Source organism: Ovis aries, chromosome X (assembly GCF_016772045.2).
Source record: "Ovis aries strain OAR_USU_Benz2616 breed Rambouillet chromosome X, ARS-UI_Ramb_v3.0, whole genome shotgun sequence".
In the NCBI taxonomy this organism is placed as follows: Eukaryota; Metazoa; Chordata; class Mammalia; order Artiodactyla; family Bovidae; genus Ovis; species Ovis aries.
Window position 1 is genome coordinate 60,153,685 of NC_056080.1, and position 17,953 is coordinate 60,171,637.

Consider the following 17,953-nt stretch of genomic DNA (forward strand, 5'->3'; position numbering starts at 1 on the left):
CCTGAGATGTCGATTATCACTCTTGCCATCCCTTGTTTCATCACTTCCAGTTTACCTTCATTCGTGGACGTAACATTCCAGGTTCCTATGCAATGTTGTTCTTTACAGCAACAGACTTTACTTCCATCTCACATTTACACCTGGGCATTGTTTTAGCTTTGGCTTAATCTCTTCATTATTTCTGAAATTGTTTCTCTACTCTTCTCCAGTAGCATATTGGGCACCTACCAACCTGGGGAGATCAGCTTTCAGTTATTGGTCAATTCTTTGATGAATATAGATGCAAAAATTCTCAATAAAACATTAGCAAACTGAATCCAACAATATACAAAAACCATCATGCACCATGATCAAGTTGCATTTATTCCAAGAATGCAAAGATAGTTCATCATTCACAAATCATTCATTAACTTAGGGAAACAAAACGATGAATAAAAAAGTAAAATTGTCACCATTTGCAGACGACATCAGAGAAGGCAATGGCACCTCACTCCAGTACTCTTGCCTGGAAAATCCCATGGATGGAGGAGCCTGGTAGGCTACAGTCCATGGGGTCTCTAAGAGTTGGACATGACTGAGCAACTTCACTTTCACTTTTCACTTTCATGCATTGGAGAAGGAAATGGCAACCATTCCAGTGTTCTTGCCTGGAGAATCCCAGGGATGGAGGAGCCTGGTGGGCTGCCGTCTATGAGGTCGCACAGAGTTGGACACGACTGAAATGACTTAGCAGCAGCAGCAGCAGCTTTCTTTATGGTCCAACTCTCACATCCATACATGACTACTGGGAAAACCATAGCTTTGACTAGATGGCCCTTTGTTCGAAAAGTAATGTCTCTGCTTTTTAATACGCTGTCTAGGTTGGTTATAGCTTTTATTCCAAGGAGCAAGTGTCTTTTAATTTCATGGCTACGTTCACCATCTGCAGTGGTTTTGGAGCCTAAGAAAATAGTCTGTCATTGTTTCCCCATCAATTTTCCATGAAGTGATGGGACCAGATGCCCTGATCTTCGTTTTTTGAATGTTGAACTTTAAGCCAGCTTTTTCACTCTCTTATTTCACATTCCTCAAGAGGATCTTTATTTCTTCACCTTCTGCCATAAAGGTGGTATCATCTGCATAACTGAAGTATTGATAGTTCTCCTGGCAAACTTGCTTTCAGCTTGTGCTTCATCCAGCCCAACGTTTATCATGATGTACTCTGCCTTTAGGTTAAATAAGCAGGGTGATAATATACACCCTTGACGTACTCCTTTCTCAGTATGGAACCTTTCTGTTGTTCCATGTCTTGTTCTAACTTGTTTCTTGACCTACATATAGATTTCTCAGTTAGGCACATAATGTGATCTGATATTCTCATCTCTTGAAGAATTTTCCACAGTTTGTTGTGATCCACACAGTCAAAGGCTTTGCTGTAGTCAACAAAGCAAAAGTAGATATATTTCTGGAACTCTCTTGCTTTTTTCTGTGATCTAACAGATGTTGGCAATTTGATCTCTGATTCCTCTGTCTTTTCTAAATCCAGCTTGAACATCTGGAAGTTCATGGTTCATGTGCTGTTGAAGCCTGCCTTGGAGACTTTTGAGCATTGCTTTGCTAGCGTGTGAGATGAGTGCAACTGTGTGGTAGTTTGAACATTCTTTGGCATTGTCTTTCTTTGGGATTGGAATGAAAATTGATCTTTTCCAGTCCTGTGGCCACTGCTGAATTTTCCAAATTTTCTGGCATATTGAATGCAGCACTTTAACAGTATCATCTTTTAGAATTTGAAATAGCTCAGCTGAGAATTCCATCACCTCCACTAGCTTTGTTCACAGTGATGCTTCCTAAGGCCCACTTGACTTCAGACTCCAGGATGTCTGGCTGTAGGTGAGTGTTCACACCATCTTGGTTATCTGGGTCATGAAGATCTTTTTTGTATAGTTTTTCTGTATATTTCTGCCACCTCTTCTTAATATCTTCTGCTTCTCTTAGGTACATATCATGTCTGTCCTTTATTGTACCCATCTTTGCATGAAATATTTCCTTGGTATCTCTAATTTTCTTGAAAACATCTCTAGTCTTTCCATTCTCTTCTTTTCCTCTATTTCTTTGCATTGATCACTGAAGAAGGCTTTCTTATCTCTCCTTGCTATTCTTGAAACTCTGCATTCAAGTGGGTATATCTTTCCTTTTATCCTTTGCCTGTAGCTTCTCTTCTTTTCTCAGCTATTTGTAAGGTCTCCTCTAACAACCATTATGCCTTTATGCATTCTTTTTCTTGGGGGTGGTCTTGATAAATCTCCTCTGCAATGTGCTGACTCTCCATCCATAGTTATTCCTGTACTCTGTCTATCAGATCTGATCCCTTGAATCTATTTGTCACTTCCACTGTATAACAGTAAGGGATTTGATTTAGGTCATACCTGAATGGTCTAGTGGTTTTCCCTACTTTCTTCAGTTTAAGTCTGAATTTGGCAATAAGGAGTTCATGATCTGAGCCACATTCAACTCCTGGTCTTGTTTTTGCTGACTGTATGGAGCTTCTCCATCTTTGGCTGTAAATAATATAATCAATCTGCTTCTGGTATTGGCCATATGATGACTTCCATGTGTAGAGTCATCTCTTGTGTTTTTGGAAGAGGGTGTTTGCTATAATCAATGTCTTCTCTTGGCAAAACCCTGTTGGTCTTTACCATGCTTCATTTTGTACTCCAAGGCCAAATTTGCCTGTTACTCCAGGTAACTCTTGACTTCCTACTTTTGCATTCCATTCATTATGGTGAAAAGGGCATATTTTTTCAGTGTTAATTCTAGAAGTTCTTATTGGTCTTTATAAAACCATTCAACTTCAGCTTATTCAGCATTATTGGTTTGGGCATAGACTTGTATTACTCTGATATTGAATGGTTTGCTTTGGAAACCAACAGAGATCATTCTGTCATTTTTGAGATTGCACCCAAGTATTGCATTTTGAACTCTTTTGTTGACTATGAGGGTTACTGCATGTCTTCTAAGGGATTCTTGCCCACAGTAGTACATATAATGTTCATCCAAATTAAATTCACCCATTCAAGTCCATTTTAGTTCACTGATTCTTAAAATATCAATGCTCACTTTTTCCATCTCCTGTTTGACCACTTCCAATTTACCTTGATTCATGGACATAACATTCCAGATTCCTATGCGATATTGTTCTTTACAGCATCGGACGTTGCTTCCATCACCTGGATCTTTTACCATTCATTTGTTTGGGACTTTTTGTGTTTTCTGGACCTTAGTGTCCTCTTCCTTTCCCCAATTAGGGAAGTTTTCAGCTTTTTTTCTTCAAATGAGCTATATGCCCATTTATCTTTGTCTTCTCTTTTTGGAATCCCTATAATGTGATTAGTTGTATGCTTTATGTTTTCCCATAGATCTTTTAAACTTTTCTCATTTAGATATTTAAATTTAAATTATTATTATTTTTTTTTATCTTCAGCCTGGATGATTTCCACTAGTTTATATTCCAGTTTGGCGATTCATTCCTTTGTACCACCTAATCTATGGTTGACTCCTTCTAATCTATGTTTTATTTTAGTTGTATTCTTCAGCTCTGTTTGATTTTTCTCTATATTTTCTATATCTTTTTAAAAATTCTGTTTAACCATTCTTTTCCCAAGTTCATCGAGCACCTTTATTATCATTAACTTGAACTCTTTTTTGGATATATTGTTTATCTCCATTTCATTTAGTTCATTATCTGAGGTTTTGTCTTGTTCTTTCATTTGGAATATATTCTGTCTCCTCATTTTACCTAATTTTCTGTTTTTATTCTGCTTTTTAGGCAGATCAGTTATTGTGTTTCACAGTCTTGGTGAAGTGATCTAATATAGAGAATGTTCTATGAGATCCAGAAGCACTTCCCCTCTGTTCATCAGAGAAATATGTTTTGATGGTGCCCCCTTATATATGTGTGTGCCCTTCTGTTGTGACAAGGCTGACTACTGTGGGAATGCTGGTAGGTGTGGTTGATTTCTAACTTGGTTGGCTGCCAGGCCTTCCTTTGTGCAGTGGCTCCCAGCATGATGGTGGGTGGGGCTATATCCTGACTCAGCTGGCAGTGTGTCCAAAGGCTTCCTGGGGCTAGTGCCAAACCCTGATAGGCAGAGCTTGGCCCTCGTATGGCTGGCTTCACATCCTGTGAGGTTCCAAGCCTGGTACCAGCTTGTGGATGGGGAGGGCTGAGGCTTGGTGCAGCTTGTTCTGTGGCCCCAGGAGTCTTGGTGCTGGTGCTGACTGACTGGTGTGTGGAGTTGGGTTCTGTTGTGAGAGTATTTAGCATTGTTAAGATGGTAATATTTTCCATGGATTCAAGGCATGTTTCTCAAAATCCCACTGTATTCTCAGCAATGATGTAAGCTGCTTTACCTCCAGAATATCATGGAATCTTCATAGCGGTCTTGTGAGTTCCATATTTCTTCATACATTTTGCACATGAAGAAATTTAAGCAAAATTATTTGTTCAGTGACTTATTATAAAATGACAAAGATGACCATGAAAACCATATGTTCTACCTGTTTACTTTCCCATTTCAACAAAAGGCATCACTAAAGAGAATTTGAGAGATATAACATAAACTCATGTAATACATTTAAAAGAAACCATGACTGTTTTCTTGAACAGATATTCATCAAATTTCAGATCTCAGGCTGTCAGGGGAAAAGAGGCTTACTACTGAAATATCCATTATACCCTCAAAAAAGTAGGTTCAAGCCATCTGTGAAGAGAAAATAACTTTGAACTCTTTGATTTTTATCTTAGAAATTCATGTAAAGTTTTCATTATATTCCACAATGTCATTAATAAAAACATTTTAATTATTCCACATGAGGAAAATATGATGCTCTGTAAAGATATTTGGTGGTTTCCTAAATCCTTTCTTGTTTGAAAAGTACAGAGGTATGTAAAAAAATGATACAGTTTCACATATATAGCCTTTTGCTCTTCTCTCTCCATCTGTATTTGCTATTCCTTAAAAACACTGTATTGGATTTCCCTGGTGGCTCAGATGGAAAATAATCTGCCTGCAATGCAGGAGACCCAGGTTCAATCCCTGGGTTGGGACGATCCCCTAGAAATTGGAATGGCAACCCACTCCAGTATTCTTGCCTAGAGGATTTCATGGACAGAGGATCCTGGCAGGCTACAGTCCATGGGGTCTCAAAGAGTCAATCATGACTGAGCTAGACTAACACTTTCACTAAAAACACTGTATAGCCAAGAACAATTGTCCTTTTTATTTTAAGACTAAAAGAGATTTCATTTTTTATGGCACAACACAAGATAATGGCACACTAGACTTACAATACAGCCACCATGTGACAGGCATAGAGGGAAAGGGTTAACATTTGTTATTCAATATAAGTCTCACAAAAGCCCTAAGGGCAGAAAATATCCTCACTTTTTAGATAAGGCAAGTTGATCTCAGAGAGCCTAATTACTAAGCCCAAAGTTCAGTGGTAGAGGCAAGGTTTTAACCCAGGTCTGGCTTGCTCAAAAGCCCTACTGATTTTACATTCTCTCCCAAACAGGGAAGACTGGTCTGTGACTTTTACATTTCATCCTGGTTCCATAGTCATTGAGGATCTTTGCTTACATTAGTCAGACTCCTTAAGGTATCTAAAGTATCCTCAAGTCTGAGAGACAAAGAGAAAGAAAGAGATAGAGAAAGGCAGGGAGACAGAGATCCAGAAAGATAGAGAAGGAGTGAAAAAGAGAGGAAGGGAGAGAGACACAGGGAGGGAGGGAGAGAGAGAGACTGAGATTATAACTAGGTGCAAAGGGTTTCTGAGCCCAAGTTTCTCATGGTTGAGCTGGCGTTTGTAAGCCTATAGCTTTCTAGTAATCCACTTTCATTTAATTAATCGTGAAACCATTGGAGAAAAGCAAATCATGTTCTTGTTTGGAAAATTTCCATTTTATGTGGCAGGACTTTTGTTTCAGACTTCATAAAACTAAATGTCGCACATTGGGATAATAAATGAGCACATAACCCAGGGGTGGTGGGAAAAAACACAATATTGTGTGAAAATTCTGCCCTTACTTATTCTCAAAGGAAACTTCTGCTGTGCTTCTAGTTAGAGTTATTTAGGGATGTGTTAGAAATTTCAGAGGTTGTTCTTTTAGTCTTTTGTTTTTTAAATTGTGTTATAGCTACACAAAGGAATACATGTAACATTCAAGTTACTTATATAGTATGATAATAAAACAACATTCATGAACCCCAATTAAGTAATGAGAACATTAACATTTTTATTGTCCCCAACCTAACCCTTGGACTTAGAATGGTGCCTAATATGTAACGGGTGCTTAATACATGTTTTTTACTGAATGCATAAATCAGTTTGTACCTCCCTTCATTATATCATTACCTCCTCAGGGATAACCACTATGCTATATTTGGGGTTTATTACTCCCTGGAATTTTTATGTTTTTCACGTATATATTCCCAAATTACATATTGCTTGCTTCTACTTCTTTTTAAACTTTATCCAATTGAGTCATATTGTATGTAGGCTATTATGAGTTATGTTTTCTTCCTGCAACATTAGTTTGTGAAAATTCACCTCTTTGTAGACTTACTCTGTTTCTTGTCATTGCTGAATTGTATTTCATTGAATGAATATGATATAATTTATTCACTCTTTCTCCTGTATCATGTCTGCTTCTATAAACAAAGCTGCAATGTCCATTTCTGCACATACTTCCTGGTACAAACATGCATGAGTTTCTCTGGAATACAAACATGGGAGAAAGACTGCAATCGGAATTTTCATTTCCAGTGCCAGAAGAATGGCAGTATTCCCTTTGTCAGTGCCAGTGGGAATCCTACTGGCATGGTAAGGTCATATCTCAGGCTTCTAGCCAAAGTGGGTTATAATTATGAAAAGTTCAAATTGTAAAATTAACTTATTTCTCCTACTCTTCCACATCCTTTACAGGTTTTTTTTTTCATTTTAAATTTATTTAATTTTAATTGAAGGGGAATTGTTTTACAATATTGTGTTGGTTTCTACCACACTTCAACCTGAATCAGCCATCAGTTCAGTTCAGTCACGTAGTTGTGTCCAACTCTTCACGACCACATGGACTGCAGCACTCTAGGCCTCCCTGTCCATCACCAGCTTCCAGAGTTTCCTCAGATTCATGTCCATCGAGTTGGTGATGCCATCCAACCATCTTATCCTCTGTCATCCCATTCTCCTCCTGCCTTCAATCTTTCCCAGCATTGGGGCCTTTTCCAATGAATCAGTTCTTCACATCAGGTGGCCAAAGTATTGGAGTTTCAGCTTTAGCATAAGTCCTTCCAATGAATATTCAGGACTGATTTCCTTTAAGATTGACTGGTTTGATCTCCTTGCAGTCCAAGAGACTCTCAAGAGTCTTCTCCAACACCACAATTCAAAAACATCAATTCTTCAGCACTCAGCTTTCTTTATAGTCCAACTCTCACTTCCATACATGACTACTGGAAAAACAATAGCATTAACTAGATAGACCTTTGTTGGCAAACTGCTTTTTAATATGCTGTCTAGGTTGGTCTCATAGCTTTTCTTCCAAGGAGCAAGCATCTTTTAATTTCATGGTTGCAGTCACAATCTGTAGTGATTTTGGAGGCCAAGAAAAGAGTCTGTCACTGTTTCCACTGTTTCCCCATCTACTTGCCATGAAGTGATTGGACTAGATGCCATGATCTTTGTTTTTTGAATGTTGTATTTTAAGCCAGCTTTTTCACTCTCCTCTTTCAATTTCACCAAGAGGCTCTTTAGTTCTTCTTTGCTTTCTGCCATAAGCATAATACACATAAAGATCTGTGTATTTGAGGTTATTGACATTTCTCTTGGCAATCTCAATTTCAACTTGTGCTTCATCCAGCCCAGTATTTCTCATGATGTACTCTGTATATGTTAAATAAGCAGTGTGACAATATACAGCCTTGACGTACTCTTTTCCCAGTGTGGAACCAGTCTATTGTCCCATGTCCAGTTCTAACTGTTGCTTCTTGACCTGCATAGAGATTTCTCAAGAGGCAGGTAAAGTGGTCTGATATTCCCATCTTTTTAAGAATTTTTCAGAGTTTGTTGTGATCCACACAGTCAAAGGCTTTGACTTAGTCAATAAAGCAGAAGTAGATGTTTTTTCTGGAGTTCTGTTGCTTTTTCTATGATCCAACAAATGTTGACAATTTGATCTCTGGTTTCTCTGCCTTTTCTAAATCCACCTTGAATATCTGGAAGTTCACAATTCACGTACTGCTGAAGCTTGGCTTGGAGAATTTTGAGCATTACTTTACTAGTGTGTAAAGAAAGAAAGAAAAGAAGTGAAAGAAAGAAGAAAGTGAAGTCACTCAGTCGTGTCCGACTCTTTGTGACCCCATGAACTGCAGCCCACCAGGCTGCTCCATCCATGGGATTTTCCAGGCAAGAGTACTGGAGTGGGTTGCCATTTATTTCTCCAGGGGATCTTCCCAACCCAGGGATCGAACCCGGATCTCCCGCATTGTAGGCAGATGCTTTTACCGTCTGAGCTATGAGATCAATTGTGCAAGTAGGTTGAACATTCTTTGGCATTGTTTTTCTTCGGGATTGGAATGAAAACTGACCTTTTCCAGTCCCATGGCCACTGCTGAGTTTTCCAAATTTGCTGGCATATTGAGTGTAGCACTTTCACAACATCATCTTTTAGGATTTGAAATAGCTCAACTGGAATTCCATCATCTCCTCTAGCTTTGTTTGTAGTGATGCTTCTTAAGGCCCACTTGACTTTGCACTCCAGAATGTCTGGCTCTAGGTGAGTGATGACACCATCATGGTTATCTGGGTCATGAAGATCTTTTTTGTATAGTTTTAGATATACATATGTCCCCTTTTTCTTCAACCTTCCTCCCACCTCCTACCATTATCCCACCCCTCTAGATTGTCACAGAGCTCTGGGTTGAGTTCCCTGAGTCATACAGTAAATTCCCATTGGCTATCTATTTCACATATGGTAGTGTATATGTTTCCACGTTACTCTCTCCATACAACCCACCCTCTCCTTCTTTCCCACTCCCCTTTTCCGTAAGTCTGTTCTCTGTGTCTGCATCTCTATTGCTGCTGTGCAAACAGGTTCATCAGTACCAACTTTCTAGATTCCATATATATGTGTTAATATACGATATTTGTTTTTCTCTTTCTGTCTTACTTTACTCCATATAATAGGCTCTAGATTCTTCCACCACAGTAGAATTGACTCAAATGTATTCCTTTTTATGGATGAGCAATATTCAATTGTATATATGTACCACAGCTTCTTTATCCATAGTTATTTTTATCTGAGGTGTGTTTCATTATATTCATATCTTATAAATCAAGTGTTAGTTACTCAGTCATGTTTGTGACTCCATAGACTATAGCCCTATAGGCATCTCTGTCCATGGAATTCTCCAAGCAAAAGTACTGGAATGGGTAACCATTTCCTTCTCCAGAGGATCTTCCGAACCCAGGAGTCGAACTTGGGTGTCCCGCATTTTTGACAGGTTCTTTACTGTTTTTATTTATTGGGAAGCCCCAATAAATAAAATGATTTTTTTCCATCTTGGAGTATTGGCTATAAATTTGATTGATTCGATTCTTTTAAATAACTTGTATTTTAAATTTTAATATGGATGAAATTTTCTATTTTTAAAGTCTCTAAAAGGACCACTTATTTACTCTATGCAGGCTCCCAGTTTGTTTATCTAATATTTACTTTTCAGTCATATAATAATAGCTACTGTCATTATTTTATATATACATAACTATATATATATGCATGTATATACATATATATTTTGTTTATCTAATATTTACTTTTCATTCATATAATAATAACTACTGTCATTTTACATATGTAAATATCAGTTCAGTTCAGTCACTCAATGTAAATACATATATGTATTTGTATATACATACATGCATATATTTATACTTTTAAACTTGGACAAATTCTGGGAGATGGTGAGGGACAGGGAAGTCTGGCATGCTACAGTCCATGGAGTCACAAAGAGTTCGACACAAATTGGCGACTAAACAACAACAACATACCTTTCAAAAAGCATTTCTATCTTTGAGGTACTTTCTCATCTGTAGCAGTATACACTTTGCTTTATTATATAATCTGCTATGTTATTATACAGTTCTTTGTTTCCTGTCTTTCTCCTGTAGTAGATAGTAAGTTGCTTAGAAGCAATGTTCATATCTTGATCATTAGTATATTCCCAACACCTAGACCTGTACCTGGTCCATAGGATTTGAGTTGAACCTATCTACCTAATTTAGACCTTCAATTTCATAATATGGTTAGTCATTGGTTACAAATCTATGCTTTGCAGTTGGACTTACCTAGGATGGTAACCTGGCATTTCCACTTACTAGAACAGTGATCTTGAACAAGTTTACTGAGTTTTCCTGAGCAGCAGCTTCCACTCTTATAATATAGGGATGATATAGAACTACCTCACACAGTTGTTGGGAATATTAAATGTGATGATATATATGAAATGGCCTGGCACATAAAGTGCCTTAATATTACATGTCCTTCTGATTTTACTTGAACTGTTTTTATTAGTTATAGAAGTCATGAAATGTAAGAAGATGAATAATAAATCAATTTTTTAATGACAATTTTTACCCAATGAAATGACATTTTTAGCCAAAGGAATGATGTTCTTGGCTTTTGGCTCATTCATATATGGGAACTGAGCTCTTTTCCTGTGGAACTCATGGCCTTCCTAGTCTTATTTTGGTGGATAGACTCCTGCTGGCTTGGGATGAATTATAGGGGAAAAGATAGGCCACCATAATCAGCTGGTGGGTTTGCATATCAGCAGAAGTTTCTGAGTGTTTTCTGTTGTATTTTGGCTGTGAATAAAGGCTAATATTTGTCTCTTAGAGATAAAGTGCTTGTCAAGTGTAGCCTGAGTGAAAGCCTTCTTTGCACTTGCCCTGCCAAGGTTTCTCACTTAGGGTTGAGAGGAGCATAACATTTCATGCTTTTTTGGGGATTCTGATGGTTCTGCTGAGTATGATAATCAAAGAATCATGGGTAGAAAGTGAAGGTGATTACTGAGAAGACAATAGGGTAATGGACGCTGTGTTAGATTTTAAGTCAGAGATTCCTGTACTTGATTTCAAAAAGTTTTGTGCTTCTCCACTCTCAGTCTGAATTTCTTCATTTGATATAATAATAATAATAAATGTTTCACAGTGGTGTTTTGAGGAGTTGAAATCATGCAACACAGCAAACAGGCTATCATTAGAGCTATTTTCCTTCCTTCTTGCCTTAGTAAAAAAGAAGTACTCATAAAAATGGTGACTGACTCTAGGTCCATCCACATTACTATAGATGAACCAATTTTGTTCCTTTTATGGCTGAGTAATATTCCACTGTGTATATGTATCACAGGTTCTTTATCTACTCATCTGTTGACGGACATTTAGGTTGCTTCTATGTCATGGCTATTGTAAATAGTGCTGCAGTAAACATTAGGGATACATGTGTGTTTTTGAATTATGGTTTTCTCAGGGTATATCCCCAATAGAGTAGGATTGCTGGGTCATATGGCAGTTATAGATTCTTAGTTTTTTAAGGAACCTCCATACTCTTCTCCTCAGTGGTGTATCAATTTACATTCCCACCAACAGTGCAAGAAGATTTTTGTTTTCTCCACATTTTCCTCAGCCCTTATTGTTATACAGAGTGGAATAAGTCAGAAAGAGAAAAACAAATATATATTAATGAATATTTATGGAGTCTACAAAGATGGTACAGATGAATCTGTTTGCAGGGTAGGAATACAGATGTAAACATAGAAAATGGACATGTGGATACAGTGGGGTAAGGGAGGGTTGGATGGATTGGGAGAGTAGATTGACATGTATACACTACTATATGTAAAATAGATAGCCAGTGGGAAGCTGCTGTATAGCACAGGGAGCTCAGCATGGTGCTTTGTGAGGACTTAGAGAAAGTGGGATGGGGGTAGGGAGGTTTGAGAGGGAAGGGATATATGTATTCATATAGCTGATTTACTTTGTTGTACAACATAAACTAACACCATATTATAAATCAATTATACTCCAATAAATAAGTAAAAGCAAAAAAAAGTAAGTAAAATAGTGGTTGCATTCTTGTGGATAAGAGAATAGGCAGTTGTCACCTACCTGTAGCAGATTGACCCAGGAAACCACATATGTTTTGTTTAATGATTAGACATAAGACATAGGAGAGAAAAAAGTTGACCTTTGAGTAGTATGAACCATGTTCCCTTTATTTTTGAATTTATTACTGTGGGAGACTAAGATCTACCTTTCCATTAAGGTTTTAGGATTGGGTTTTTGGCTCTCTCTTTCAGGCCACCTGGAAGGACACAGACATAGATCCTCTTGGAGATAGACAGTTAACTAGATGACCTTTGAAACTCTTAGACCAAGGAACATGAGTATTCTAATGGCTAAGTGTTTAGAGGGTTGCCTGAAAGATTTCCAGCATCACTGTGCATGAATGTATCCAACATTAACTGCTACTTTATGTTATAGAATGGAAATGGGGAAATGTCCATGTTATCTAGATAGACTCCTCAGGAAAGAAAGGGAATGGAAAAAAAAAAAAAGACTAGCATGAAAATACTAATTGTAATTCCTCACTTCTGTATTCATTACAAGAGCTTTTTATCCTTTTGGCTTATTTATACTTCTGCTCACACAAGTAGTTCAGTAGGCTGGGTAATATTATTCCTACTTACAGATGAGAGTAAGGCTCAGAGAACTAGAACAAAGCACATCAAACTGCTTTGATGCTTAGTCTGGTATCACCATAGGTCTCCTTTTGGATAAGTAAGGTTTTAGGACTGAGTTAATACCATTTAATTACTCTGAAATTGTTTCATGACCACTACCTTAAGTTAGAGACGTTTACCTCAGGTTTCTGCCTTCATCCGTCCCTCATGCAGACATAGCCCAAGGGATTGGCTGATTTCAGAAAACTTCTCAAATCCTTTCATAGGATCCAGAAGGGCCCTGTCCACATGATAGGAAACCCTACAAAAATAATCCCTAGGAAAAGTCCAAGGAAAATTCAGCTTCACACTGACTCTGTTAAGCAATAAATAATAATTTACACATGCAGTTTAATCTTGAAGATTCAGACTTATACCTTCTTGTTTCTGCCAACTACTGACATGTGTTGCATTATTTCTCTTGGGTCTTTTCAGTTTGGAGACCACCAGGGACCATGTTCTGCCCATCGACTATTACTTTCCACCCCAGAAGACCTGCCTAATTTGTGGGGATGAAGCTTCTGGCTGTCACTATGGAGCTCTCACTTGTGGAAGCTGCAAAGTCTTTTTTAAAAGAGCCGCTGAAGGTAAAGGATCTTGGACACTCACTGTTCTCTCCCTTTCTCTTCTAAAAAGAGACACCAGTCTATCAGGACTCAGGATTTTATGATCTCTGGGACAAAGTCACTGGCAGTGTTGGTTCAAAGAACCTAAGAGCCTTAAAAAGTCAATTTTCATACTTGCTGGACCCCTGTCTTTGGCAGCCTTGTTAGTACAGGCAATGAAGTTGGTCCCAGCTGGTGCTTGGAGCTTGGTGGGTCCTAGGAACAAAAGAAAAAATTAATGATTTGAAAAGATTTAATTTCCTCCTTGCTTGTGTTCCATTCTCCTGCCTAGTGAGGGAAAAAATGTCCTTATTAGAGAGGTTAGAAGTGGAGAAATCCAGACCAAGTCCCCAGCCTGTACTCTGTGGTGAATACAAGACTATTCCTTAGTGAAGGCTTCCTGGCCTCGGCCCCAGAAAGGAAGTGTTCTCACTGTTCAGCAGACCATCAGTCTATGCACCTGCTCCCTCCTGCTGTTGCCTCCTTGGGGCCTTTTTGCATTAATAGCTCCTAGGTAGATAAGTATCCAAAGTGATAAGAAAGTTTTATTCTCTCCCTCAGACCCTGTTCAATAGCTCATAACCCTAAGCTAAGTTGTATCTTATATTTGGCTAAGTGGCCTCAAAAACTGGCTCCTCAGTATTATTTAGCTTAAAATAATTAATACCTGCTTAGCCCCAAGAGGTGTTCAGGTTACATCTTACAGCAGGAAGACCTCCTACACTTCCAAACCTCCTATATATGCTATTGCCTCCTTCCTTTCCAATCTCCCTAGGCTTAAGCCTCCTACCCATCCACTTCACTCCCCATCCTGTACTAAGTATTCCTTCTTGAAAGCACACTGATGAATAGCTTCTAGACAGAGATGCTCTGCTCTGGGAGCAGACTCAGTTGCTAAACACCAGTATCTACTCCTGCCTCCACTTCTCACAAAGGAAGTACTTCCTGCCAAGACATTTTTCTTCCTTCTCACTGGCCTGGAAACTTTAAGTCAGAACTGAAAGAGACACCCTTTCCTTATATAAAGCTATAATCTCTGAGGACAGTCTTAAAAGTGGCAGGTATATTGGCCACACCTTTCAGCAGGAATGTGGTGACACCCATCAGAGGACAGCAGAAGCACCACAGAGTTCTTGGCAACTAGAGAAAAATTAGAAAGTGTGTGCTCTTTAACTGGTCTCCCTATTGATAGTCAATTGGAATGATGATTATCTTTTCACCATTTTGGCCAGGTGAAAGAAATACCTATAAAATGGAAACCTATCTTGTTGTCTTCTAGTTCCCCAGGCAATAAGAAGACAGATACCATTTAGCATTAAAGAAAGCACGCTGCATGTTCCACCCATAACCCTGAGTGACACATTGCTACTGCTTAAACTGAGCAATATGAGGTCCAGTGCCCCAGTGCCCAGGCATAGGCAGTTTGGAAAGAGACAGAGATCAGTGTCTTCGTTCCTTAAGATTACTCACAAAAGGATGGTTGTCAGAAAAGGAAATGAGGAGTAGCGCCAAAGATTTCAGATCACCCCAATATCTCCAGTGAGAACCTGCCTCTTTCCCATACCTTGGCTTCAGTTAGGCCCTATCTATAGAGCAGAAAAGGAACCATAGCACCCATCAAAAGCAATGTGTCAGTAAGCCCAGACAGCACAGTAATAGCAACTATATCCGATGGGAAAAGAGTTCAGGAAAGTAAGCGAAAAGCAAATTCAATAGTTAGATAGATTAGATTGTATTTGATGCTGCCTCTGGGTTTTAAAAATCTGGGTCACGATATTGTTGTTTTTGGAAAACTGTAGAAATGATCAACTATATTGTGAAAGGGAAGATTTTGCTGTCATAACATATTCCACATGGGAGCTTTCTACAGAAATGAGGGCTGAAGGAGGGAGGCAGGCAGAAGGGCAGCTGGCAGGGCTGCTTGGGAAGAGCTCTACTATTATGTGGATCTTGGACTATTTGAGACCAAGGAAGCTGGGAGAGGGGTAATCACTCAAATTGCCAAGCATTTGGAAATCCAGCAAGGTCTCAAAATTCTTCAGACCCTAGAATCACTTGTTAGAGAAAGTTGGTAATATTTTCTTTGAAAAAATGAGCCTCTGTGAGCTCATGGAGCCAAATGCTCTAAACTCCTTGAAATATTAAAATCTTCAGTGGATTCTTTACAAAACTATCTAGCCCATTGGTTCCTTTGGAATGCAAACCCCAGCTTCCATTTCTGAGCCCTTTGAGGGACAGGAGAAAGTGATTTAAAAAACATGAAACAAAGCAAAAAGAAAAAAAGTATTGGTGTTTTCTTTTACCTTTAAAGTTTGGTGGCTGCAGTTTACTGCCATTATTATCTCTATTTGAAGGCAGGGGGCTGTTTTATTACCTGCAGAGCATTTATTGATTTTTTTTTTCATTTTTACAATGCATCTTTATTGCCCAATTGGCCTTTCTAAAGGTGATTCTGAATCTGCCTTGTTGAAACTTGGAATTCCACCTGTCTTGGAGGGAGTGGGAGAACAAATCTTTTCTTCCTAATTTGTTTGTTGTTGTCAGTTAACTCAGATGGAGTATTCAGAGTGTTGATTACCACTTTATTCAGGGTTTCAGAAATCTTTGGACTGGGCACAGGTACAAGACTTAAAAGCCTGGCACGTCAGAAAAAAATCCATTTCTAGCTTTGGTAGTTCATAAACCATGAGGCTTTAATGCTGTCATTGGTGCAAGACTCAGCAGAGTCTATTGTAATCTAGCCAGGTTTTCCTGTTGAGGAAGAAGAGAAGAGAGCCTCACATTTTCTCATTGTCAGTATTGCTGGGAGTTTAGGGTGAAGGTGAAGCTAGTCAAGGAAGAATCTGCTTATTTGGGGATTAAAAATGATGATAAAAAACAACTGTAGGCCATGGGGGTTAAAATCATTAAAACCTGCTTGATGGAAGCTTATTAAAAGAATGTGTGTGTGTGTGCATGTGTGTGTCTAGGTATGTGCTGTTGAGAGGATGGTCTCTGGGTTTGAAACAAGCATGTAGAGAATTAGCTAGTGGTGGTGGGTGGGATGAGTGGGAAGGTGAAAGGGAAGGCATGTTGGATGTTATCAAAAAGACCAGGAAGTCAAAGGAAGGTGATATCCTTGAGCAGAGTAGAGGCTCAGAGGGGGTTTAGTTTTGTGACATTGGCTAAGAAAATTTCCCTGTTGGGACCTCAGTTTTCCCTGTCTGTAAAATAAGGGAGTTAAACTAAGATACTTTTAAAATGCCCTTTCAGCTTAGACTTTTTATGACAATTCTACAAATAACAAACACCATCACTGTTATTTCAGCAAACATGTGCGTTTATACCTGTATGCACATTTGGTTTTGCCTTCCTAAAAGATGGTGAATCCTAGCTCCCATCTCTTACAAAAACCAATCTTCAGATGAGGATAGAGCCAGCTCAGAGAGTGCACTGTGGATGGGCTGAGTTAAAAGTCAGGACTCAGATTCCCTCTTCTCCCGGCACTATGACCATGGCTGGATAACTTCCTTTCTTTTCCATTTTCTCATCTGGAAAATCAGGATATGAATCCTCATCTCTACCTCATCATGTTTCAAAGAGGGTTAATTAATTCATCATGTGCATTATGTGCTCAAGAATTTACTATTTTTCAGACATTTTCTAGTAAAACATTGGAGATTGTACATCCATTTGTTTTGTATGCATGGAGCACTGTTTGGTACACATCATAAAATTGAAACTGTAGTTTACATTCTGAACTCAAAGAATTACACCATCCTCACTGATGTTTACAATATGTCCCAATTTAGTATCCTTGGCAAATTTTATATAAGTATGGCTTTGATTCTCTCTCTCTCCCCAGGTTTCTGTGAGGGAAGAAATGTAAGTGAACCCTTATTGAACTCTTTCTGTCCTTTAAATCTACTCTTTCCCACCTCAACTCATGTGGAATCGAATGTTACTTCTTGTTTGGAGTCTTGCAGAGAGTTTTTGGTGCATATCAGTGTCCTCTTCACTCCCTGACTTTAGGAGTAACATTTCCCAGGGGCAAGTTAGCTATGTTGGGAGGATCTAATTGCAACTTTGTGTGTGCATGCTAAGTCGCTTCAGTCCTGTCTGACTCTTTGCAACCCTATGGGCTGTAGCCTGCCAGGTTCCTCGGTCCACAGAATTCTCTGGGAAAGAATACTGGAGTGGGTTGCCATTCCCTCCTCCAGGGGATCTTCCCTACCCAGAGATGGAGCCCAAGTCTCTTATGTCTCCTGTATTGGCAGGCGTTTTTTTTGTTTTGTTTTGTTTTGTTTTTGTTGTTTGTTTGTTTATTTTTTACCACTATCTCCACCTATAAAGTCCTACTTGTAACTTCAAAAGGGCCTCCATCGGGTGTCTTTGGCCAAGAAGTTGACTGATCCTTATTGCATGAGTCTTAGAGATTTTTTTTTTCACAAAGCTCATAGTATCTTTTATCTGTCTCTGATTTTTTTTTAATATCATAGCCAGACTTTAATTAGGGGTCAGCAAACATTTTTCTGTAAAGGGCCAGATAGT

The 17,953-nt window shown here is 38.7% G+C and overlaps 1 protein-coding gene across 1 annotated transcript in view; it reads left to right on the forward strand.

The window, feature by feature from the left end:
• Window positions 1-17,953, forward strand: part of AR (androgen receptor) — a 195,713-nt gene that overhangs the window by 104,932 nt on the left and 72,828 nt on the right. Inside the window, 1 exon segment of the mRNA NM_001308584.1 lies at window positions 13,254-13,405. Coding sequence (NP_001295513.1) covers window positions 13,254-13,405 — 152 coding nt within the window.